The 27,643-nt window shown below is 41.6% G+C and overlaps 1 protein-coding gene across 1 annotated transcript; it reads right to left on the bottom strand.

Moving 5' to 3' along the window:
- Window positions 1-251: 251 nt before the first annotated feature.
- Window positions 252-24,657, bottom strand: WDR43 (WD repeat domain 43). The gene is made up of 18 exons (XM_081000649.1): window positions 24,337-24,657; window positions 18,847-18,981; window positions 16,671-16,789; window positions 14,901-15,021; window positions 13,328-13,467; window positions 12,959-13,061; window positions 12,490-12,554; window positions 11,638-11,809; window positions 11,174-11,260; window positions 9,286-9,420; window positions 8,239-8,379; window positions 6,747-6,833; window positions 5,532-5,563; window positions 4,673-4,736; window positions 3,527-3,640; window positions 2,703-2,772; window positions 1,527-1,579; window positions 252-1,427 (listed from the first exon to the last, which is right to left on the bottom strand). The coding sequence occupies exons 1-18, from the start codon at window positions 24,640-24,642 to the stop codon at window positions 1,278-1,280; spliced, it is 2,094 nt and encodes a 697-aa protein (XP_080856775.1). The 5' UTR covers window positions 24,643-24,657; the 3' UTR covers window positions 252-1,277.
- Between the last annotated feature and the right edge of the window lie 2,986 nt (window positions 24,658-27,643).

Raw genomic sequence — 27,643 nt, 5'->3', positions numbered from 1 at the left:
GCCCTGAGATCTGTGAAGGGCAGCATGCAAATTTAATAAATAATAAACAATTAGCTGCAGAACTTACTGAGCATCCCACCCCTGCAAGAACCTTCATAAAAAGGAGTCTCTGTAAAAGTAATTTCAAACCTAAGAGTGAAGGCTAGTGGAAGAATCTGATAAATCTACAGAATTGATAAATCATCATTAGTACAAAATTCAACTTGCAAGCACTCAACTATAACCCAACACATGACAGGACTAGTACATGATAAAGGCAATGTATATTTATTCACTTTACAAAGGAGGGCAGTATTTGGTTGCAACAGCTCCAATTATAGACAAATAACTGTACATTATACTGGTTAATGGCTCAAAACCTTTACCCAACCTTGCTCTCAAAAATTGTTCATACCACTTCAGTTTAATTGAACTAATGGCAACCCCTGTTCTGCCCCGAAGATTAAAAATTCCTAATAAATGTATACGTGTTGTGTTACATTATTCACAAGCATCTGCCCCCTCTTTTCATTTTTTTTTTTATCCTTATCCTTCCAAAGATGGACTCTTGTCTCTGGGTCAGCATTAAACTTATATACAAGCTCAATTAAAATTAAGAGGTCAGGAACCACCAATGAACCTAATTTTCTTTTGTTTTTCTGAAGTACAAGAAAAGTGACTGATTTTACACACACACACACATATAAAAAGTTTGGTTTCAAAAAGAAAATGCTTTGCTCAGCCTGATTGGCGTTGTACCACTGCCAAGGCCTAAGTAATTCGGTTATGAGCGAACGGACATGGGCGGAGAGAGAGAAGAGGAAGAACAATCAACATTAAGGTCTTACAAAAATATTTATTCTCTTCCAAAAAATGCAGCAAGGTGCCAACTGGAAAAGTACTTAACTAAAGAGGGCTAAGGTAGAAGTGGTCTTCATTCCGTCAGAATTTGGAACTGTTGAAACTGAGCTGCAACAAGTTTATCATCCAAAGAGCCTTGGTAAAACTATTTCATTCAAGATGCAAAATGAAATGTCCAGAAAATGGGGGGTAATCTTTGCCTACTATGTAGAAGAAAAATCTTTCACTGTGATCCCAGGAAGTATAGGACAGGCGGTAAAGGAATAAGAAGGCTGGCATTGTTACACATTCTGGGCTTGGAAATACAGTGTCCCAATATGCCATCACAGCCGTTGGGCCAAGTATCCATTGTGTGTTGTAAGCGGTTTTCAGCGTGGCAGTCCAGAAAGTTTTGGAGGCCAGTTAATAGGAGTTTTCGCCCCCTTTTAAAGCATATGCTATTCTTCTTCACTTTCATTTTCTGGATCCAAATCTGATTCCCCATTGATTTCTTTTTCTATAGCCATTTCTTGTTCGTCGCCTGAAAGTTCATCTCTTTCATCGTTCTCATCGCTTTCCTCTTTCTCATCCTCTTCATCCCAGTTCTCCTGCAGGAGAAAGTAACAAGACACGTGACTACTGTGATCACTTTTAAGAGCCTAACCTCCAAGCGTGGGGAAAGGAACTAATTGGGAGCTTTTACTTACATCTGAATCATTTTCTCCAGCCATCTCATCATCCGAACCTTCCTCTGATGATTCTGTCAGGACAGAATGCACGAGGTTTGAGACAGACCTTTCTTCAAAGAGATACTAAGAGCGTGCACTACTATATGCTAAAAAACTCTTTCATTTAACCTATTGTTATATTAGTTCGAAAGATCCAAAGCAATTTTGCTGGCAGAAAAAAAACAGGTTCAGTAGGGTTCAAAGTTTAACAGTAGTCCCCAAGCCTTCTTAAAGAAGACTAACAAGCTGGTTTCAGCCTGTAACATGGAAGCAAAAACCCCTTTATGCTTCTCATTTGGTTGTAACCCTCACCAAATCCTCTAGTCATTCAGGACCAGTAAACTAGCCAGCCAACTTCTAGAATTATTCTGACCAAACACTCTGGCACTACAATTAGGCAAGCTGCACGGTTAATAATGTTTTTAAATAGATATTTTTTATGTACAAACATACAGGCATACAAGTGAGATCGTGTTTTAATTATATTAATGTTTAATTGTTGTTGGGGGTTTTTAGCTGCTTCTTTATTATCAGTAAGCCACCTTGAGTCCCCATCAGGTTACTCAATGACACCATTGTTTTTGATCTCTGGACTGCGGCAGTAGCGTTTCAATTTCTGATGGGATATATACATTTTATACAGATTTTATATAAAGCCTATATGCATGCAGTCTTAAGGCTTTATATAACATCTCCTCCCCCTGTTTAGTCTATACCATGTCACCTGCCCCCACTAGCCCAAACATCTGCATGTTCAAGGGGACACCTGAAAAGGGCCCCTACATGGCTATAATTGTATGCCTGGATGGAAACGGCCTTTTCAGATGTTTTGATGAACTCATGAGTATAGGGGACTGGACATGCAATGCTGAACATGGGGCAGCAGGCTCAGTCCAACTCTTCCTTCCATGCAGAGACTAATACTGGAAGCAACTTTTGAGAGCCTGACATGAACACAGCAATAAAACTGATTCAACTATTTGAGGCTTATTTCAGCGATGTGGAATCATTCTCTTCCTTACCAATTGCAGTCTATAAGACCAAAATGCTACACGCACAAATCTAAATCTGAAACAAAGGGGCCACGGCCTTAACAGAGCCATCTTGTTCCCCGATAGCTCCCAAGGCACCTCCACTTAAGTCCCTTTTCCTTACCTTCTTCATACACCAGCTTTGCAGTCTGGTTGACATCAGGCACATCCTGAGTCTGTTCCAATGCAGCAACCTGAAAAGAAATGTATGGCATTAACAGGGGCTGTAGCAATATTTTATAAAACGATGCCATTCTACCACATGTGTAGAACATGCATTACTTCATAGAAAGTAAAATGAATTGCATGCAATTAAAAAGCAGAGCTGCTCGGAGAGCTTGTTGTGTTCCTGTTGGATGAGAAAAGTTTACAATACAACTAAAAGCATGTGGATGTTTCAGAGGGTTACATTAAATGTTTGCATCTCTAACACCTAATTCTACCCATATGCTCAGAAACACTTCTTGAAAATTGTAAGACTTAATGAATGCCAGAAAGTTATCCAGAATAGTATGTTAATGTAATATAAAAATAATCACACAGAGACATATACGTCTTTCAAAATATTTCCAAAGATATATCCTCGTTTCTCTGTAATAGATCATGAGGAGCCTTCTGGCATCTGAAAGACTCAAAACGTTATTGTGGCAAAAACGTCCATGGGCTAGAACTTTGTTAGCTGCTCAGATGTATTCTTCACAGTAGGCTGAACCAATATACTGCAGGATATATTGTCATCAAGATGACAATGTGGGATTTAGTTCTTAACTGCTTATGTCACGACTATTAGCTTTTAAGAAGCAACAGGACTGTGAGAAATACTGTACAGTACTATTAAAATCAATTATTACACCCAGGAGAGTATAAGCCATGATTCTTGTAAGATGTAACATCCCTCCATTCTTACATTCATAGTTTTCCTGTGCCCTACAACCCACTTCAACTCACCTGGGTGACAATAAGGTAGAGTTTCCCATGTAAGCGAGAGAGCTTCTGCAAAGTCTTCACTCTGCTCTCCATTAACTGATATAGCATTCCCAGCTGAGGGACCAGATCTGGCAACTGAGGAGAAGGAGAGGGAGAAAGCATTTGTCTCTTAACAAGATACATGGGAATAGTCAACATTTTATTATAACACCAAGCCAGCTGCAATATTATAAATATTAAATATAAATATTAAATATACACATATACACAAGAGGGGTACATGGTTATCTCCCACTTTATTACTGCAATATGCTCTATGTGGGGCTACCTTTGAAGGTGACTTGGAAACTACAATTAATACAGAATGCGGCAGCTAGACTGGTGTCTGGGAGCAGCCACTGGGACCATGTAACTCCTTGTCCTAAAATATCTACATTGGCTCCCAGTATGTTTCCGAACACAATTCAAAGTATCGGCGTTGACTTTTAAAGCCCTAAACGGCCTCATGCTCAGTATACCTGAAGGAGCGTCTCCACCCACATTGTTCAGCCCAGACACTGAGGTCCAGCTCTGAGGGCTTTCTTGGTAGTGACGCTCATCCTGTGGAATGCCTTCCCATCAGATGTCAAAGAGACAACCAATTACTGGGTCTCATCTTCTGGAATATGGCCTTCTCTGTGGTGACTCCCCAGTTTTGAAATTCCATTCCATGGGCATGAGACCAGCAGATTCAGTAATGGTTTTCTCCCACGAAGCAAAAGTATTACAGGTACTAAGAATTAGTGTCCAATTCTTCTTTTCTCCCCACCTGATGTCAGATGATGGGCAGGTGGGCATATTTGGACCAAACAGGGAGGCCCGAATAGGCACACAGGTTGGATTAACACCACTAAGTTAATCAATGAGAGACACCATTGTTATTTGTCACTGGACTGCTGCAGTGGGGTTTCAATTTTTGAAGGTGTGGATCTGCCCATAGTCTCAATATCAGCACAATTCAGAACCATGGGCAGAACGCAATGTTGCGCATGTGAGCTTCTGCTTGCATGCAATGGGGCTTAGCATTAAGAATCAGTGAGCTTTGGGACAGGCAAAGAATTCAGGTCACACAAATGGGATCGTTGAAGCACAAAGTTGGGACAGAGGAGAGCGTTTAAGAGTACTTACTGATGAAAGGTAAGATGCATGTATAGTTAAAACGGCCTTTAGCCATCGAACCATTTGTGAGGCGCTGGAAAACAAGGAGTAAAGAGAGTGACCTGCATTTACTGACATGGGTTAGAAAAACAATACAAAGCATGCTTCATATCTCAAGATGAAGAACCCAACCCACTTCACAAAGGGATACAAATGAAGAAACTGTCAGAAATCATGATGTGCACAATGCACCATCTAAGCAGTACGGTTCACAGCAGTGGCATTTACATCAGCCCAAAGGGCAGCACGGCCTCACTCACATCTTATTTCCCCAAAGCAGATGAGAGTGCACATAGAAAGCTACCTCAATGCAGAATTACGACCCTCTAACTCAGAATCACCTCCTCTGACTGTCTTTGGCTCCCCAGGGTATCAGACAAAGATCAACCAGGACAGCTCTAAGTTATTATGACGATTTAACCATTATGCCGTCTTTAATAATTGAGGAATTTGCAATAGCAAGAACTATCAGTTTGCCTGAAAGATAAATAAATCAGATGCGCATCTGTCTGTGGATGTCACCCAGCCATGCTGCATTCATCTGGTGCTACTAACTGAACATTAATGCTCTTTTAAGCACCACTACTGCTGGATCGGGAGATTATCATTTATCACTGTCTAACAGAAGGATGTATCAGAGCTGCTACAAGGAACTTTCCTCCCTTTTAAATATTGATTAGTACAGTTTCAGATGTTTTTATGATCTTTAACTGCTGGTTATGTCTCCTTTGATAGTAACTCTTTTACAGAATTATGTCATATATGTTGACCGCCGCCCTGAGTTGTGCTTTCACATTTTAATGAAGAAAAATATGTAATCTCTGCTTACCTATATGGGTGCCCTTGCAGCCTTTTTGTGAGCTAAAATGGAATAGAGAAAGCAGGCACAGCTATAACAAGACTGATATAAACAGTTTTCTTCGGTAAGGTTCTTCTCAAGTGTTCAAAACCTTGCTTCCAAATAGGTTTGTAACTCAGCTTTCTGTTCCATTTGCTATTTTACTCATCGTCATCATAAAGTATTTTTTATAGCACAGGTTTGTTACTGGAGCACAAAAAACCCCAGAAAACAGTGTACTACATGGCAAACCAGATTGCAAAACATTATCTATCAACACCAGCTTATTAAAATATTGGTCCATTGGTTAAATGCTGGTTTCAGACTTGGTTTTTTTATTTTTACACAAAGGGCTGCACAAAGTGAGCCCTTGGTTTAACCAGGGATCATTCAGCAAGTTTGATTATAGTGTGATAGCTCTGTTGAACACTGAGAAAGCAGAATGGAACTTGATATAAAATTCAAAATCATGCACTGCACTCATTTTTAACCACAAGTTACAACATAATGTGATGTTTCAGTGTTCAGCTGCTATCAGAATAAAAGCCAATGGGCAAATTCAAGACAACATGCTGTGGTTTGTGTACAAATCGGCTTGGTTTCTACACACAGCTGTTTACTAGTCTGAACAGCAAAATATAATTTAAAGAGAAGCCTCCTGCAAACGAGCAGAGATGGTTCATAGGGATGGGTTGTGCCAAATTGATTGCCATTTATTATCTGCAATTATGATCCCTAAGTCTCTTTCTTTATATGTCGTTCTAGTATTTACATGAAAACCAATAAAAATTATTTGGATAGTCTGAACAGCTTAACTTCTGTCAAGTAGCACAGCGGCAATATTCTCCTCTGAATATGTCGTGGCAGCCATTCCGCTTGGAATAATGCAATGAACTACGTTCACTTGTGGTAAAATGCATTCTATGCAGATATTACTAAGATACAGTGCTGTCTGTTTCCATTTTTCAGAACAACCATTTATTTCACTTCTGGTGCTGCATCAGGTTTTATGTGACAAGAAACTAACCTTGTTTTCATAACTGGCTTTCAGCTTGACAAGGCACAGAATCTTGAGAACTAAAGGCCACTTTCATATGAAAGAGGCATACCATTCCAGTTAATGACAAAGCTTGTGTCTGCCTTGCTTAAACTAAGACTCTGGTGTAATGTTGGTATTGTAGTGACTTATAATAAAATATTTCTTACCTCATGCAGCAGAGGAATGACAGAGTACACAGGCATTCTGGCTACTGTTTTCTTTATTACTGCTTCCTTCTTGGTTTGAAGCACTTTCTGTTAAAAGAGGGGAAAGCAAATCAGGGAAAGAACCATGTTACTAGCTTATGCTTGGCACCAAAAATGCCCTGTATCAGAAGCCAGTGTGGCATATTGGGTAGTGCACTGTAATTCAACTGGTAAAGCCAAAGTTCAAAGTCCCACTCATCAGATGGCCTTGGACTAGTCAGACAGACAGACAGACAGACATAGACACACAGCCCTCAGCTCATTTGGTAGAGCATGAGAATTAAATCTCAGGGTCATGGATTCAAGCCCCATACTGGGCAGGGGGTTGGACTAGATGACCCTCGTGGTCCCTTCCAATTCTATGAAAATAATGCAAAAACAAGTGGGACCTACAACAAAATGTTTCAACGTGGAGTGGTCATGCTCACTATTAAACTTGTCAGCCATGCTTTCCTCAACAACACCTTAGTTCCAACCACCCTCCCACCAGGTTTTCAGTTCATTCCAAACAGCTACTGCATGAATGCACTTCCACTCACGCAACAGGACTTCACCTTCCCCTCTTCCCCCCATGCACACCCCAAATCTGCTCCGAAGTATCTCCCAACTCTCCTGAGCGGATCTTGATGGTGCACAAGAGAGGGTGGTCCCTTTGTGCAAGTGAAATTCCATTCTGCGTGTGCACAATACAGTACTGGATGAAACGCTATGACAGCATTCTGTGGTGACTGAGCAAAATTAGTCCTCATGAAGACTTCTTTTGGTACTTCTGCAAATGTTGGGGTTCCCCAAGTTTACAGTATCTCCCCCCCTCTTGAAAACATGTGCTACCATTTAAGCAACAGAACTCACAGCCACAACATTGAAAATAGAGGGAACACATGGAATATGCAGCCCTGGAGTATGGGTAGCCTGCTGCATGAACAGGCATGCAGTAACCAAAGCAAACCCCTCATTTAATTATTTCTATGCTACCATTCAATAAAGCTTCCAGGTTGACTTACACATAAGCAATACAGTGGTGCCCCGCAAGACGAATGCCTCGCAAGACGGAAAACTCGCTAGACGAAAGAGTTTTCCGTTTTGGAGGTGCCTCGCAAAACGAATCTGCTATGGGCTTGCTTCGCAAGACGAAAATGTCTTGCGAGTTCCTGGGTTGTTTTTTTCCTTTCCCCCCTCTTTTTCTAAGTCGCTAAGCCGCTTATCTGCTTATCCGATAAGCTGATAAGCTGCTGATAAGCTGCTAAAAGCCGCTAAAAGCCGCTAATAGCGCTAATCCGTCAATGGGCTTGCTTCGCAAGACGAAAAAACCGCTAGACGAAGAGACTCCCAGAACGGATTCTTTTCGTCTTGCGAGGCACCACTGTACATAAAACCTAATAAATAAAATACTAAATATGGCTATTTGGTACAAGAGGGAGTCTTCCCTATCCACAACGCTCTTTACACTTACATTTAGTATTTCAGGATCACTGCTTTCCAAACCCTGAACTAAAAGCACTGCAAAATTGTCCGTCTGTGGAAGGCCTCCTGTTGACTGTTTCATTTTCATCACATCAATATCCATTGCACCAAGGCGGTCTTCAATGCTCTCCTATACAGCAAGGAAAAAGTCATTCTTATTTGCACAGCAAGGGGCACTACATACAGGACAGTATCCCCATAATTAAGCTTTGTGGTGCTTTTTATGCCACCCACCAATAAGCCAAATCCCTCTTCACAGCACTACAGTTGCATGTTTAAAGACCAGCCATTCATTAAGCTTAAGGACAGAACACAATCAAGAGATAATGGATGACCAGGAAGTGGGGTATTCTTTAGCAGTTTTTGCTTGGCGGGCTGTTGTTACTGTGGTGGATGTTGATTCTTTGTATCTTTAGCTTGAATCTTATGATTTATGTGGAAACTGTTCAATTTGTTTTTGTACTTTTTGATGTTTGCTTATTGTTTACGACTTTTTATGTTTGTAGTTACATATGTTTTTTTAAAAAATATATTCTAAGCCGTCCTTGGAAAGGCAGCATACAAATAAAATGATTTAGTTTCAATTCCCTGGGTTGAACTTTTGACCACTTCTTGTGAACCTCTGAACTGTCTGGTTAGAATAATCACTTAAAAACAAATAGCAATCATTTCCCCATCACCACCACAAAACATACACACGAAGTGGCAATACCTTCACACGTATATATGCCATTGATATGGCATACTGGCCAGACACACTGTGCCTCAACATTGCCCCATGTGAACTGAGAATGTGCCCCGACACTGCCCCACAAATGTACACTATAAAGAAAAGCAAAAGAGAAAGCAAAGAATTGTACTTCAAGGAAGCTTATCCACTGTATTTGGCCTTCTTGTTGAGAAACCACAGGGATCCCAGCACACAACGTGAAAATTAGTGTACTGAAGAAATATCTAAAGTGCATTCTCCTCCACAGTGTGTACTGTACATGGATGATTGTGCTGTGAATTTATTCTAGGCCAAACATCAATTCACCTCTCTACCAGCTGCAGTAGACTTTCTTTTGGTCTCCATTTTCTCTCCACGAAATGAAGGTTTGATAGCTGCACTATGGCCAGGAAGTCCAGGCATTAGCGTTTTGACTTCCGAGTTGATTATGGGAGTTTTCACCTTTTAAAAAAGAAGAAGAAAAGATATCTGCGTTTGTACGAGTACAACTGCCCCCCTATTTTACACAATAATTTTGATCGTGTTCCAATTTAATTTGCACAACAGATATTTCACTTGAAACCAAAACTGTTCTTTTAAGAGAAAACATACCTGGCAGCTAGTTCATTATTTAAACAATTTAAACGGTAAGAAAAATAACAGAAACAAGATACTTACTAAGCAAACAGAACTGCAGGGTTAATACCTAGAATTTAAATTTTATGATCTTTAAAATGCACTTTTAAAAAAAATCCTAATAACCTGTTGAAATCTCTTGTGCCTTAGGAACTGAAACCCATTATTGCTGGAATGGCAGAACGGCTAATGCCGCCATATGCCAGTTCTCAGTTGCCTCAGTACTTCTTTTTTTTTAAAAAAAACCACACCTTTATTAGTGACTTAAGCTATACTGATTGCTTGGAACACTAGACCATCCTAAGATTCAAAGGGCAGCTGCTAGGGAAAGGCAAGCTCTCCAGTCCCTCCTTCCAGGAAGCGTATTAACAGGAGATACAGGGTAGGTAGACTGATCACTCCTTAAGTCATATATGTGGGTGGAGGGTATCAAAGGCCAGTAAAAGCATGGCAATTTCCCATGGGATTTCCGTTTGCATTCTTACAGCAAGGTAGCAGAAGCTCAAATGGCCTTCCCACATTTTCTTTTATTCTGCCTGTACTGAGACCTGTGGAAGTGTCTGTCCCCCCACTTATGCAATGAAAATCCTTATGCACAATAGTGGGTCCGTGGGCCTTCTTTGAGTAGAATTTAATTGGGTACAACTTTTGAATGATATGGTTACTTTAACATGAATTTGTTTGCAAGAAAAGTCTGCATTTTGGAAATCTGAGTTTTCGCCAAAGGTCATAAACTAAACCACTGGAACCATCCATGCTCAATTTGTACATGGATAAATATCAAAATAAGCAACAGCTAATAGCACCAGATGCATGACAAAAACAGAACTTACATATTTTCAGTAATTACAGGACAATGCTCTATGCATGTCTACTCAGAAGTAAGCCACACTTATTTCCCTGGGGCTTATTCCCAAAGATGATTAGATTGCAGCATTATTTTGGCTCATTAAGCAACACTCATTTGGCTCATTAAGGAACTATCCTGCTTGCAATGAGTCTACTATTTTGGTGGGCTTTGTTTGGATCCTAATTATAAGGGCTCCTGGAACAGAGAGGCATGCCCCTGTGAGATATACAAATTGCTTTCCATCCTTTAGGTATGCTCAGACAGCCAAGAGAAATGTGTCATCATTGGAATTCAGCAAAAAGCGAAACCAAGATCAAAGTCATCACAGCATACTCGAGGACCTTAAACTTTCCCTTCCTTTGTGGCTAGCGTAGCAGAAGAAGCCCTGTAAGTTCACTGTTAGAAAGCTTACATTCGCCCATCTATGCCAATACGCAAGTGGATAAAATATCAAGAAACTGAAGACGAAATAGTTTTGTAGGTGTTGTTAAAGACAACACACTTATCATCATGAATATACTCACAAATCCATCATTTTAAACATATCCATAGCAGAACTGTATCTTAGGTTCAAATCACCTTCATAGACAAAAATGCCAGTGTATTTAAAAATACATTCTGGGATGCCACCATGAACTTGCCATATTTTTTTTTACTCTATGTATTATATCAAAGAAACCAACATCTTCATTATGAAAAGGATTACTTAAAAACAGATTTCAATCTTACCTTTGTCACAGCCATTTCTGTTTTAAGCATCAAGGCCTTCTGAATGTCTCTTACTAAGCACATATGTGACTCTGTAGTATTCACAGGCTACAACAGAGGGAGACACAAAAATAGATGTCGATACTTTCACAGGTCAGTAACAGTTTTTAGTCACAGTATCCAAGTAGTTTCAGTAACAGGGAAGACTCTTGAATGAAAGCTTTTTAGGCTGTCCACTTCCCCCAATCATGTAACCTATGTATAAACTAAGCTAACAAAGTTTTAATTGCAACTGAATTGCAAAAACAAGAGGCTATATGAACTTTTAATTAATGAATTTTTAATTATGAAGCAAAATCAAAGCTTTCCTGAAATATTACAAGGAGCATCAGATAAAACTCAGCATGAACTAGAAATAATCTCAACTTAGATTCAGATTCTGTATCAAGGCATCAACTTTTGAGTTTCAAAAAGACATCACATACCACTCTCTCAATGACAGGCTGTAAGGAGTTTCCATACATAAGTAGCAATGATTCCTTATCGGAACAAAATGCAGCTGCTAGAATAGGGATTGGCTTTGGCGTGGTATCACTTCCCTCTCCAGATGTTGCTACCTGGATTGTACATTTTGATGTCAATGGTTTTTTGCAGGAACTGCAAGGAAATAAGTCTGTTAAATATTATATTCTGCACACCTGTCTCCGCAGTTTTAAAATCTCTTCACAGTCAAACATGGGAGCAAGCCTCACAACCTTCCAAAGCTACTTTTTACTGCCAATCAAAGCTCAAGCTCCATAATGAATGAAGTTAGGCATTAATCTGTATACAATCCTTCATAAAAAAAATTATCCCAGGTTGGTTTGCCTTGACAGAACCAACCAAAGACCATCAAGTAGCCAATCAAATTCTTTGTAGTATGCCATCAACACAATTACCTCAGAGTTTGAATGCTGTAGAGAACTACAGCTACCATGTGCTGAGATGACAAGGAGAATAAGCCTCAAGTTCGCCATTTTGCTGACAGGTTAACAAAGGCAAGTTATATTTGCCTATAGTGATAATCAGAGGCAAACCTGAGTATCGCCCCCCTCAATTTCACAGTTCTCTGCTTCAGTCATTAAAAACAATTCAAAAAGTACAGCTGAAAGGACTTCTATTAAAGATCAAGTTATAAGACAAACACAAATATTGGGCTCTATTAAAGAGTATTCAGTGTTTCAGATACATCCAAACTGAACCTTGCTGCCAACAGAGATTTGTCCCACTACTCTCTTCAATGCTTTGGTAACACAATATTGAAATAGAGATGTGTGTATGTTTAAATACCAACTTACCCATTCAAGACTTGTTCAAATAAGTGCAACTGTCCATCTCTGCATACAACTGCTAATTTAACTGGCTGAAAAGAAATAATACATCATCAGATCACAAAACAACTACCATATCAATAATTCAGATATTTTCTCTACTTCTATAAATGTGGTCAAATAGATTAGCTGGTTAGAGTATAGTGCTGATAACGCTAAGGATGCAGGTCCATCCCTCTATGGGACAGCTGCATATTCCTGCATTGCAGGGGGTTGGACTAGATGATCCTCAGGGTCCATTTCCAACTCTATGATTCTATGAAATGTTCATCAGACACATTTACTATAAATACAACTTAATTATTTAAAATCACAAAGTTTCTTTTTAATGGCTGCTTTTTAAGTTCTCCAGTTATACAAAATAGATCAGAACTGAGCCAAAATAGTTTCTACACAGTGGCATCAGAAAATCAATAGGTGAGTTACATTTCCTTACCTCCTCTTTGCTTTCTGACATTGTCAGGTCGATATGGATCGGCTCATCTGTAGCCATGAAACTCATTACAGCATTCCTTTCTTTCCTGTCTGATCTCACCTGCCTTGAGATATAATAGTGACAAAAATGAGGCAAAAATAACCAAACAATGACACCATAGTGTAATGTAAGCACATGCTCAGAGAACCCTGGAAATTCATTTCTGCACTGAACTGTGAAGGAATAGAAGCCACGTTTTTCATTACATCTGTTCACAGCAACTATCCAAAATCCACATTTCTGATCATGGAGCTTTTTGTGTTTCTAAGTACATTTCATATTTTGGGGTACAAACTGACAACACTGATTGTTAGGGGGAAAGCTACATACCAAACATTGAGTAACCGGTCATGCACTGCTCCAGATAAGAAATATAGCCCTGTAATTCCATCGAAGGGTTGATTTTCATTGGGAGGCCGTACTGTGACGAACATAAGAGTTGAAACTGCTGTAGCATGTCCTGTGAAATGCTAGAGAAGAAATTTTAGAAATGAAACCCAATTAAAAAATGTAAGATAAAAGATCTGTTCTACACACCAGTTCTACCAAAATCAATGGGATTTTCTTACGAGAAAATGAATTTAGGATTAGTATGAAAGGCAAGTATTAAAGAAAACCACTTTTAAATCCAATAACAGTAAGCTTATATGTATTGCAGCAAAAGTTGTAAGTCTTGTGTTTGGGATAAATGAAGAGGTAAACTGGTAACGATGTTCTTTATCCAAAAAAAGAAATGATGTTCTTTTGTGAGCTTGAGCAAGTCATTTTAAGAATGCATTTCAGTACATTAGATCATTATCTCATGATGTTATTGCTTTCTATTTCTCCAATCATTATTCTTTCCATAAGAGTTAATCTATTCCATCTTTCTGTAGAGCTTCCCAGAAAGGTAATATAAAAAATGTCAGGTTCAACAATCAAAGAGGCTCCTTAGAATAGCAGGAAACCTATTACAAATTAGTTTTGCATAATAATGCATTACAGTGTCTTGGGGTGGGAGGGACAGGCAGCTTGTCATTCTCATGTGCTCAAAGGTACTGTATTTCTGCATGTAACGGAATCATTTTTCCAGAGTTAGTGGAAAAATAAGCACAGGGTAAGCATTGGTCAGTGTGCTTCAAAAGAAACAAACTTATAGGTCTGGGTATATCCGTCATTTGATATATCCAAATCTACCTTAGGAACTAAGACATAGCTAAGTGGGAAAAAAGGCTTCGAGCTCATCAGCTCAACAACATAAATTGTTGTGTTAGACTGGGAACCACCTTAGAAAGCTTTAGACAAACTATTGTTGTATAAGGCAATCAACAGCTATTTTTCTCATCTCCTGCTTATAAACTTCCCATAGGTACCTGGTTGGTCTCTATGGGAAACAGAACCCTGGACAAGACAGGATTTTGGTCTACTCTAGCATTACACTTATGTTATGTTTAACTAAAAATCTAGAAAAGTGTGTGTGTGATGAGGCTGATGGAAGGAGACTTCCCTGCCCACTCTTTCCCATGGCAGCACACCAAAAAGACTCTTCCAAAGGTTGGGAGACCCCACATAATCAAGCAAACATAACAGCTGAGATTGAGAGTAGACAAGAGTCTTCTTCTGGATCAAAGAGCCTTTTGTCTGCTTAGGGAAACCCCTGGACACAACTCTATGCTTCTGCATAATGCAGGTGTAATTTGGTGAACAGGCTGCTGGCAGTGCTCAGACACAGCCAAGGAATCTCATGTCCTCATTCAACTGTCAGCCAGTAGAAACCACATTGACAGTATCATCACAGCAAACCTTCCAGCAAACCTCTATCTTAAATTATATTACTTAAACAGGATGAAGTGAAGCAACTCAGTTCACCATAAGAAGTTAGCAATCTTCCCTATGTTCTTATTTACTCCAAGTGAATACTTACTCTGTAGACTTCCTTGGTCTCCAGGTCCCACAATTTGATAGATCGACCAGCTGACAGAAGCATCTTTCCATCAGGACTGATGCATAGTGAGCTCACACTGCTGTTATCTCCTTTCCATTTGCTAGAAAGTTTGAGAAGAATGGGAAGAACAGTGAGCACAGCTCTGGCAAGAGTACGTACCATGGCAAAAATAAAGGGAGGGGCATTTAAAATAATAGAATTCTGTAGCCTCAAAACATTTGTTTCAAGAGTGTTAAATGTGCCATGGGAAGTGATTTACAAGAAGTATTAAAATTACCAATAAAAACAGTTAAAAGCAAGTAATTAAAACATTTAAAAGATCAAAACACATCAGCATCTATATATCTGGACAGGCTTGCGTAAACAAAAATATTTTAAGCAGGCACCAAAAAGAATACAGTGAAGGAACCTGCCTGGTATCAACAGGCAGGGAGTTCCAAAGTGCAGGTGCTGCAGCAGTATCTTACAACTGTAGAATGAGTATTACGTGGCACCTGTAACAGAACCAGGTCCACAGATCAAAGCAGTCGAATTGGTATGGTAATCCTGGAAGTAAACTGGTCCCAAGCTGTTATGGGTTTTATTTGCCAATTGTATATATATCTTAAATATATAAATGTGCATATAGCTTTTCAGGGCTCATCGGAACTGTGCCAGCTCAGCCCACTCAAATACTGGCCTCATTTGTAACAGCTTAAGAGACCTAGACAACAGTAGTCTGGGCAGTTGTATGCTAACATATACAGGCAACCTCCGATTTGCATGTGGGTTGTATCCCAGGTAATCGTGTGTGATGGTGAAGTGCACATAAATCAGACCCGCCCCCTTTTCTGGCCACTTCCAAGTTGCCATGATGTGTGGGTGCATGGCCACGCATCAATTGGACATGCATCAACTGGTTGTAGCCTGTATGCCAAGTGCAACATGTAAATGTTAGGCTGAGCAGCGAAGGCAACACAATTATGTTTAAGGTCTGTAAATCTGCATAAGGCTTCCGGTATTCCATAAGGCTTCCGGTATTCCAAATCATACATATTTTGGTTTAGCCATTCCTTGCAGAAGCTCAATAACTTCAGAGAAGCCAGAAAAAAATAAGTGAGGAAGAAACATTCCCTTTTTTGCAAATGGACAACTTGATCAACACAGGAAGTCTTCTATTAAGTTTGCATGCTTTAATCTTCAGAAAATGTGCTTTAATAACCAAAACAGATAAATAGACCTTGTGCTTTATCCTGCCCGCCCCCCTTTAAGAAACTTTAAAATGCTGAGCTTCTTCTGAATCCAGGAAATACTCCGAAAGACAGAGTTTAAATGCAGCTATCTGAAATAAATCAGATTCACTCCTGTAATAACATCAGTGGTGATATTATCACTGATAAACACCTCCAGGCACCTGCAACATCTCATCTCTCATATACCTATGATTTTTATCTCATGTTCTCTACACTGAATGTGCTCCCTGATTGCAACTAAAATAACTCACAAATAAATCCTTTTAGCAGCAAAACAACCTATCGTCCACACAGCAGCCACCAATTTAATTGCTACATAAAGTAAAGGCCTTAAGCTCCCCAACTTGAATGAGAATTCTTACTGCACACACATCATAATATAGAGGAAATAATTTGCTGCAGAAAATATGCCATCCCCCCCCCCCCGCCCCAAATGTCTTAAACCTCCATGTATGGCACCTACTCCAGCAATAAATTCTCTGTAGCTGTTTTGTGTTGTTTTTAAAACCAGACTCACCATTTCACTTTGCACGTCTGTGTGTTCCATTCCACAATGTGTTTGTCATCTGAACAGCTATATAAGCAGCCATTGTCCTGGTGCCACCGTACACAGTTTATTTTACGGTCATGACCACTCTAGATGAAAAGAAAAGGTTATTAGCAAGTAACATCACTTCCCTAGTGGGGTTAGATCAATCTCTGCTACCCTTCTGTGGCCACTTCAGTACTTTTGCAAAAACATTTGTCACTGGGGCGCTTGTGGATTACTCATTCACGCCCAGTAACTTCATGCTTAGGACAAACTTCTTCAGGACAGAGTAGTGGAAAACACATGGCTTTGTTAGCCAGGGTTGAACTAGACATAGCAGCAGCAGGCAGACCATGTTTGAACACAGATGGATTTTTATTATTAGTAGTAGCATCATCGTTGTCATTTGTTGTTGTTGTTGTTGCATTTATATCTCACCTTTTTCTCCAAGAAGCTCAAGGTGACAAACATGGTTCTCCCATTCCTAATTTAATCCCCACAATAACCCTGTGAGGTAGGTTAGATTGAGAAGCAGCTACTGTATTTTTCGCTCTATAAGACGCACCAGACCACAAGACGCACCTAGTTTTTGGAGGAGGAAAACAAGAAAAAAAAATATTCTGAATCTCAGAAGCCAGAACAGCAAGAGGGATCGCTTCGCAGGGAAAGCAGCAATCCCTCTTGATGTTCTGGCTTCTGTGATAGCTGCGCAGCCTGCATTCGCTCCATAAGACACACACACATTCCCCCTTACTTTTTAGGAGAGAAAAGGTGAGTCTTATAGAGCAAAAAATACGGTAATTTTCCTCATCCAACTACTGTCTCCATCCCAGGTAACACCATGCCCAATGAAAAATCCTGAAGAGCCCAACAGCTTGACACATTCTTCTGACTTTTTGGGTTGGTACTAATAAAGGTGCTATCTAAGAGTGGGCGTTGGAGGGTTTTTTCTCTCTCTTATGGACCAACATGATTATATCCTTGTTTTTAATTGTTTGAGTACCTCTTTCCTGAGCTGTCCCATAATCACTACATCTAGTCATACAAGAGATGTGTCCACTCTATCATGCTCTTCTACTTTTCAAGTTCTCCCTGAATGAATCATTTTAAGAAGGGGGCTCCTCAGCATTACCATAGATGATATGAGGATCTGCAGAAACTCCTCTAGCAACTGGACAGAAGATGCAGAAAATGTAGCATTTTCAAATGTGTCTTTAAAAATTGTACAATAAAAACCACAGCAAAGAACTACAAACTGTGACTTCAATGTAACCCTAGGAAAACTGTGAAAAGTGGTGGGGCAAATTAAAATGACTAACAGGTAACATCAAATTACATCACATCATTGGCATGCAGGCAAAGATGGCTAGAAACAGCCCGGCAGGCCAAAGGTTCCCCATTATGGGTACCTGAACTTGCTTATTACTGACATATTGAGGTGGTATGAATATTTTATGCATTTGTATAACATTTCTAATCACCCTCCGAAATTGTTTACCTTTTTGGTAACTGCAGCCCAGCGGAAATGCATGAAGCAGACCACTGACTTACTACCCAAATATAAGGGAATACTTCCAGAATATCAAGGAAGCAAAATTTGTCCATCTGCGTCATGAGACCCTTCTGGCATTTCAGCCTGCTTCTGGCTTAACTTGAATTATCCCCCTTGAATTCTTTATACATCTTGCTATTCCTTTAAGTCCACTTGCCCGGACACTAATATACGTGTTAAAAAAACCACAGGTCCACCAAGAGAGATACATTGTAATTTACCCAAATATTAACTTCCCATCTTTTCAGTCACAGACAGGGAAGTACATTCTTTTACAAAACCTAAATAAGTTACTTATGAAGGACTTTGTTAATTTCAAGTAAAATTCATATAAGCAGCACACTGTATAAGCAGCACACTGTAAAATTCATATAAGCAGCTGCATGAAATTTGGGTAATTTATTCTCTTGTCATGTATTTCACCAAAAACACAGGCATTTCAAGTTCCCATGACACCTTGCAGGTTTTACAAATTCCATTTCTAACTGCATCAATGCTTGAACCATTGTATGTGAGCTATGATTAAGCTAGTCTAATAAAACCTATGTTAAGAAAAATACAATTTATTTTAGTCATAGAAAAACATTGAATGTTGTTGCAAGTAATACTTACTAGTTTACTCTGTAATTCTCCTCTTATTGTGCTGTATAACAAAATGCTGCCAACTGCAGTACCAATAGCCAAAAGATCTAACTGTTCACCTGCTTCTGCAGCTTCAGATTTCCTCTTCTTTCTCTGAGGGCCTTCCTGTAAAGCGATCAAATGAAGACAGAAGAAATAGTCTGGTTGGCTATATTAAATTACAGTTTTACAGGCAAGGTCAGGGATAACCAATATTGTGCCCTCCAGGTTAAGCTGTAGTCCAATTTGCATCTTTCCTGATCATACTGGGTTGGGCTAATGGGAGTTGCAGTTCAACACCTGGAGGGCTCCATGTTTGCTATCCTTGGGCAAAACGAAACAAAGTTTATTCACACATTGAAGGGGATAAACTTAGAGCCTTTGTTGTATATTTTAAAGAAAACCCAGAACAAAACCAAGCTCCTGCTTTAAATGCTTTATTCCCCAAATGAGACAACCTATACTCAATATTAAGTATTGCCTTTATTCCAGTAAGGGCCATGTTCAAGAGCAAGTTTAAAAGCACACATTTTGCTCTTTTTTTCCTCGTCTCCAAAACAAGCTAAAAATATTCTGCAAAATCTCTCTCCCAGCCACATAAAGAGGAAGGCATCATCTTCAATTTATTCATTTAAAAAGACTATGCCAAAAGTATGTTATTCACCTATGGCTACAAAAAGAGCTAATATGAATTAACAGGAAATGTTGTTCTTAACTGCCACCTTTAAAAAATATTGGGCCACAACTCAAATCATTCCGATCCAGTTATGCTTCTATTAACTCAGGAGGATTGCCTCACTAAGTAAACAATGGACAACCATTTTTGCTATAGTTTCATTATTTTAACTGATTTTCTATCTTCCTTTTTCTTCCAGCAGCCTGTAGGAACCCCTCCTCTCTTTTTAAACTTGTTTCTCTGAATCTCTTTATTAATCCTCTCCCCCAGTGTGCTCTACTCTCGCCAACCTCTTTATAGTATGCATGTAGTCTTCCCTCTCTGCTTCAGTTCGCTCATAACACTAAGCCAAACCATGGCTTAGTGTGGTGTTCCCAGAGAGGAAACTGTCACTGCTGCATTCCTCTCCCAATTCTGCTGCCACCATGCTACCCAGGGTATAAAGCAATGGTTTGACTTAGTTCATCATCCAAACCACAAGCTTGTAACCAATAACCAAGGTATTTTTCCCTTAATTTTTTTTTTTAAAAAACAGCTTGCAATTTGCCTGGAATGAGACAAACCACAAATGTTGAGTTTTGACAACATACTAAGCCAAACCATGGCATAGCTCTGGGCAGCACAGCAGCAGGATAAGGGCATGAGTGCAGCGGCTGTGGTCTCCTCACTGGGAATCCACATGCTCACACAGTAAGTCAAGATTTGGTTTAGTGTTACTTGCAAACTAGGTTTCACTCCTTGCCACCATGGATGTGAGCCCCACCCTCCATTACCCCCTCTCTTTTCTATTTCCCTGCCCAAAGGCTTCTGATGCCCTATTTGTTTATAAAATTAAACCATTTTTTTTCCGTTTTGTTCCACATAAATCGCAATTCCCTCCTCTCTGCTTTCAGTTTCTATTTTGCTGTTTCTCTGCAGGCCGGCTCCCCTGCCCCCAGACCAACATCTGCCTTCCAGGTTTGGCAGTAATGTTACCCAAGATTTTCACCCTTCCCACAAGTGACACCAGTGAAGGAGTCTCAGGCATAGGCAAGACACACAGCATGAATGGCAGGTGTCAGTCTGGACAATACTGTGAACTAGACCACCACACAAAGAGCATATTTGACTTCTCACCTATAAACTCACTAAGCTGATTCTCTCTGAACTGCTAGCATGAAAACCTGAAGTCTACTTTCTTAAACTTATTTTAGGTTTGTACTGCTTTGAATTAAGCTCTGCACAAGCCTTAAGAACAAACTTTGGTTTCTGGCACCTAAAGTAGAAAGGAAAACCAAAAACATATACATATCACTTATATGTCTGTACGTGTGTGTGTGTGTGTGTGTGTGTGTGTCATATATATATATACACACACAAACACACACATACAGACACACACATATCCCATTTAAAATCTTACTTATAAATTAACATCTACAACCACACTAAGCTTGTTGGACTACAAGTCCCATGATCCCTGACCACCGTCCATCCTAGTTGGGGCTGAGTAATCCAACAACATCTGGAGGGCCTAGGTTGACCATCTGTGACATAAATGGCCGTTGGCTTCCAAATCAGAATTAGAAACATTTACAGCTCAGCTTCTGATTCTGTTTTAGAATCTTACTACAATTCATGCAAACCATTTTTGCCTGTTTCAGACACTGCAGTGAATCACAGTATGTCTGAATCAGGATGTGAGGAAAGGAATCAGAGTGTGTGGTCTGAGTATGTGCGTATAGCTTTAACAATTGTACCAATTGCTACAGTAATTTCATTTAATACAAAAAAAACCCCCAACTACACACAAAGCAGCTCTCCACTAAATGATTATACCTTTCCATGCATAAATTCAGATTTCTCCATACTAGAAGATTTGTCAACAAATTTAGTAAGCATTTGGGTTCTTAATTTTAAGGTTACAAGTAAATCATATTGAATGAAGTACTGATTTCAAAAGCCAACACTATCAGTTTTAGAGATGTTGAGGCTTTTTGGAATCCATGTTATCTAAACAGTTACATTTCTTTCTCTCTGCAGACCACTGTTGTTGTTTTTTTTAACAGGTCTCAAAATTCAGCACCAAGAAGCAATACAGTATTAAGATCTTTGGGGCGGGGGACAACTTACTCCTGATCAAACTGGGCATGGACAGAAGAAAGAAAGTACCCTGAAATACAGACTGCCCAGGTTGAGTTCAATGCTGCCAGGAAATCTGCTTTCTGTTTTATACTCATCTCCAGGACATTCTTAGTCTTGGTAGCAAGCCTTCCCTCTCAAAAACGTGTAGCCCTTTTTAATACGTTAAAAGGTGTTGAGGAATGCATGATGTTACAATATATAGATAAGCTTCATGTGACTAGAGGTATTTTAGCACATGAATTCTTCTGATCAAGAATACAGTCCTACGCTGGAAGTTGAACGGAATCTGTTCCGGAAACGCATTCGACTTCCAAAACGTTCGGAAACCAAAGTGCAGCTTCTGATTGGCTGCAGGGTGCAGCCAATCAATTGGAAGCCCCGTCGGATGTTTGGGTTCCAAAGTACATACGCAAACAGGAACACTCACTTCCAGGTTTGCAGTGTTTGGGAGCCAAAACGTCCAAGTACCAAGGCATTCGGGATCCAAGGTACAACTGTAATGATTTTTATGTATTATTAAATAACATGAGCAACATGAATGGTTCAAGCAAGGGTGTTTTAGTTCTGCAACATTTTGAACAGAATTGGCTAACAAATGCGCCTATGGAAACAAAGTTTATGTCTGTACTTTACACTGACTTATATGTGACCATAGGAAAAAATGTGCACTAAATTTATTCTTTCAACTTGCTACAAGACTAGCAGTAACTTTGCCACGTTCCTTGGAAAACCAAGATAAAAAGGAAACTCTTCTAAGTTTGTGAATGATGTGGTGATATAGAGAAGGCTGCCCCTATTTATTTGTTCACATATCAGATTTAGTACAAAGAGCTCACAAGGCCCGTGTTCCATTGGGATCAATACTGAGCAACTGATGGACTGTGCAGAAAATATCTGAACTAACAGAAAAAGCAGGTTATAAATAAAATAGTAAATTAGGACACCAAGGCTACGTTCTATACACATTTAATAGGACTTGCATTTGAATAAACAGGGATGGGATTTTGCTGAAGAACATCCATGTGCCAAATGAGGACAACTGTTGCAGCACAAGGCTACAGCCTTCAAAAGCAAACTTTGAAGCAATCCTTACAACAACCCTGGGAGGTAAGTTAAGAGGCTGTGACTGGCCAAGGGTCCGTCCCCCCGTGAGCTTCATGACTGAATGGGGATTTGAACCCTGATCTCCTAAGTCCTAATCTGACACTTTAACTACTAGACCACACTGGCTTCCTAGAGTACTTCTGCTATGGGGCAGCTATATAAATTAGGTAGGTAGGTAAATAAATAAATAAATAAATATGGGGAAAGCAAAACATCAGAGAAGGATCTGAAATATTTTCCTTGAAGCATGAATTTGTCATATTCTGGATTGTTTTGAGATTTGAGACTTTTTTCCTTTAAAACATAAAGCAGTATAGGAATGAAAATATTAACAATAAGAAACCTCATTGCCAAAAAAAGGTGCCTAGACATTCTGTTGTGGCAACCGTAACCTAGGTTTAAGGTGCCATTTGGCAATTAGCTTCTATATCTCTTACACGGCTCCCTTGCCATTTATCCTTACTCTCACTAAAGAAATTGAGATGTACAGGAACTAGTTTTGACACCCCTACAGTGATCACCCACTGGAGTGAATTCATTTGCACAGGATGAAGTAAAGGGGTGCACTGAAGAACATAACCAAGGTGGGGGGCTGCCCCACATCCTCTGTTACCAAGCTATCAAGGATGAAGCCCACTCCTAACTTGATCTGGGGGGTGGGGATTTATTTCTTAGTATCACTGGAGTGGAATAGCATTATGGAGACTGGCTTCCTATACACAGAGAGGGAGAGACTTACACACACCACCCAAGGCTGAGTCCTCAGCATCATCTCTGGACTCAGGGATTGGATTAGGAAAGGGGAGGGGGGCCATATCTCAGTAGTACCACTACTTGCTTTTTTATGCAAACCACCCCAAATTCAGCCCTCCTGCGTGAAACTTGAAAAGCTACTATACTCCCAGAGAGTGCAGATGAGTGTTTTTTGTTTTTTTAAATGGAATAAAGTAGCTCCCCGAGTTCCTAACTTGAGATCTTGTTTAGAGCTTGGGGGGGGGGAGAACGACCACCCAGGGCTTCTTTACAGACCGAGGCTAGGCTACCTAGTCAAGGCCAGGATGCGGTTTCGCCCTGGTGGCGCAGATTCCACTCGCACGGGGCGCAAACTCCTCTCTGCCAGCCACCATGCGACGGCCTCGGGGCGGAGCCACAGCGGAACACATGTGCTGCAGCTGCGGCCCAAGGGAGCCCTGGTGGTGGTGGAGGTGGACGGGGCCCGCTAGAGCAGAAATCCTCAACCGCCCCCCCAAAAAAAGAATCGGGGAAAGAGGAGGAAAACCCCCACTCACCCCCTACTGCAAAACCACTACACCCCCTACGAGGCCAGGCCAAAAAGCGCTGCTTTTTCCTCTTGGGCACCCGAGGCCCAGCCGCACGTGAGGAAGAAGCAAGGCTCGCTGCTGCTTCGGGTTTTTTCTGGGGTGGGGGGTGGGAGAGGCCTCTCCTTTCCTGCCTCCCCCCTCGTTCCCTCCCCGCGAGGGCTGACAGGCTCCCTCCCGTCGGGGGAGGCGCAGGAGGCCCAGCCTTCCCTTCCCGTCCCGCTCCGACCCCCTCCAGCCCTGGGGGGACGGGGATACCTTGCTGGGCGACGGGCGGCCTCCTCCTCCTCCTGCTCCCGGCGGCGCCCAGGCCAGGCAGGTGCAGGCGGCGCTGAGGTGGGCAGAGGGCACGTACTCGTGGTGCAGGCGGCTGCTGCCCGTCTCCCACACGCGGAGCCGCCCGTCGGGCCCCGACAGAGCCACCAAGCGCCGCCCGCCGGGGGAGAAGGCGCAGGGGGCCGCCGCCGCGAAGACCGGCAGCGCGCCGGTGGGGGCCGCCGCCGCCGCCGCCACGGCCGAGGCCTCTTCTCTCGAGCATGCTCCTGCCGCTGACGCCGACGCCATGGCGCTCGCTCGCTCGCTCCCGCACTCGAGGCCCGGCCCTCTCTGCTCCCAGCAGGCAAGCGGGCGGCCCCGCGTCAGCCACGTGGTCCGGAACCCCCCCCCCCCCGTCCCCGCGCAGGCGCGCTCGGACGCAAGGCGTTTCCTCTCGCCCGGGGAAGCGCGCGCGCAGGCAGGAAAGCAGAGAGAGGCAGGCAGGCAGGGGGTCGAGGGGCGGGCACAGCGGCTCGGCTCCTCCAGCGTGTGGTTCATAGCTGTCCACTTTTCCTTTTTCTTGCAAGGAATCCTATTCGCAATAAGGGAATTTCCCTTTAAAAACAGGAAAACGTTGACAGCTCTGGTGTGGTTTGCTCGCAAGCCCGTGGGGATCCACAGCAGGATCTGCAACGCGGGATCCAATGCTTAGGAGTTGAGCTTGGGAAGCAACTAGTTGTCATGTTTGGCACACCGCTATTCTGTCATAGCGGCCCTTGAGGCACTTCGTCGTCTCCACCCAGTTATTAAAAAATAATCATCATCATCATGCCGGTTACGCGCCGGCAATGTGGAACAAAGGAAAGCTAGGCGATCGCTATGGCTGACTTGAAGCTGCAACCCGGGAGTAAGCCTCAGTGAGCGCAGTAAAGGACCTCTGGCTAGTTGAAGTCTATTCAAAGGCGACTATGGGATGCGGCGCTCAACTAGCCTCTGAGTAGACATGCCTGAGGCTGTGCTTGTTGCACTTATTTATCCTTCTTCACGTACTCCCGTCTTTCCTCTAAGGAGCTCAGTGACGGAGAAAAAAACCTCCTTTTATCTTCTTCGCACGAGCAGGATAGACATTAATCACATGTGAAGTGGCTGTGTTCTGAAATGGGGGACAAAGGCTCTGCTGCAGAGAACTTTACCTGTTCATGGCAGGGCCCTGCCCTGCTATCTGATTTGGTTGCTACAAACAGATTGGAAATTCTGAACAGTTTCAAAATGGCTAACATACTCACTGAAACATTTCCCCCCCACATTCAGGCTTAAAATGGAATTACACCTCCAAAACGAAGAAATGCTGTGCTCCAAACTCTAAAGATACTTGGTTCCCCTGTAACCTTATGGGTGGAATTTTTAATGTCTAACTGGAGTACCAATCACATATTTGAACAGGTTATTTGAAATTAAGATAGCTTTAAAACCAGGCTTTGCTTGTGATTGGGCTTGCCGATCAGAAGGTCGGTGGTTCGAATCCCCGCAATGGGATGAGCTCCCGTTGTTCGGTCCCAGCTCCTGCCCACCTAACAGTTCAAAAGCACGTAGTGTGCTGGCGGGAAGGTAAAACGGCGTTTCCGTGCGCTGCTCTGTTCGCCAGAAGTGGCTTAGTCATGCTGGCCTCATGACCTGGAAGCTGTCTGCGAACAAACGCCGGCTCCCTCGGCCTATAGAGCAAGATGAGCGCCGCAACCCCAGAGTCATCCGCAACTGGACCTAATGGTCAGGGGTACCTTTACCTTTTAAAGCCCCTTTTGCATTTAATTTCATATGTTTTTTTCATCTCAGAGGTGTATTCTCCACTTACATTTGCTCTGAATGCTCCAGTTTATCTAAACCAACTCTTTTACAGTGTTTCATGTGGCTTCTAATTTTGTATTACTTCAATGAGGGACAGCAAAAGGAGCAGCTGCTGTATGGCCATACCAAGTAAGCTATGTTGAAGGACTCAGACTACTTGGACTCATGTCAGATGAAGGAAGGTTGTCTCCACTTGGCTGCTGCCAAGGAGTTTCCGACTCCTATCCTCCACTAGATGAATTCTCACCCATTATTAAGAATAGATTGGTACATCATACCACTAAAAAAAAGTTACTTATTTAGAACAAAAAAGAAACAAAACACAAAAATATTGCTCACAAACTGTTTATATTATCCCCATTGATTTTTGAGCTGCAGTATGTAGTTGACTGAAAAACTTTTTTTATTTTTAATGTATTTTAATTCAATGATCTGTTTTTAAAAAAGCATTGCAAGCACTGCACCATCTCAGTAAAGACACTCCTAGTTCATGCACTTGTCTCTTTGAAGAACTGTTCTTTCCCCTTTAGAAGTATTGATTTAGCTGTATGTCAGTTGATCGAGATTTACAGTGCAATCCAGACATTCACTCCGAAGTCTCACTCTGTTCCAGGTAAGTGTCCGAATAAGTGCGCATAGGCTCGCTGCCGTAAATGATTACTCGATTGACACTTGTGCATTGTGACAACCGTACAGACTCCCCGCCCCTTTTATTAGAAACTTGTAATTCTATCATGCTACACCTAATAAGTAGGTATTCTGAGCATCCACAGGAACGCTGAAGAGAGGCTGCAGACGCTGGGAGACATGTGGACAGCCATGCGGCGCTACATCGGCGCACGGCATTGACGTCACGCGTGCGCTCCCTTTCCCCAAAGGGACTACGATCTCATTGTCCTATAGTAAAACGTCCGCTTTCAATTGGCAGCGGATAAAGTCCTCCATTTGCGGGGCATGAGGGGTATAAAAAATATAAAGTGCAATATCCAGATTGAATAATTAAAATATGTGCATTTATGAATACAGCGGGGGAGTTTAAAGGCTCTCTTCCATTGCGGTGCTTTAAATGAACCATGCCTCCTTTCTTGGGGAGAAAGGGGGGGGGGTACAAAAGAAGCCAGGCGACCATGACTTTTTGTTTTCCTGATACGGCAGCTTTGTCTACTAAAGGCAGAAATCGATGAAAATGCAGGAATGAGCCTGTTGAACCTGTGCCGCTCGAAGCTGCCTCGATTTAGAAGACTGCAAGAGGGCCAGTGACAAGCTTCTGTTTGCTGCGGGGGGTTGCTAGCGGTTTTCTCCATTTAAAAAGAAGAAATATGGCAGGGAAAGAGAACGGACCCTTCAAGACCAGCGCACCGAGGTTCATCAGGTACAGCCTTCCCTATCACGGAAACGCAGTAGTGCGCCTCTTCAGTTTTTCTTTTTAAAGGTGGGGGGAAGCACAATCATTTCCTACAACCAT

The sequence above is a fragment of the Podarcis pityusensis genome (assembly GCF_964106645.2).
Source record: "Podarcis pityusensis genome assembly, chromosome: 3".
Classification (NCBI taxonomy): Eukaryota; Metazoa; Chordata; class Lepidosauria; order Squamata; family Lacertidae; genus Podarcis; species Podarcis pityusensis.
The sequence above is the reverse complement of the archived record's forward strand: the minus strand, read 5'-3'. Positions and strand labels throughout refer to the sequence as shown.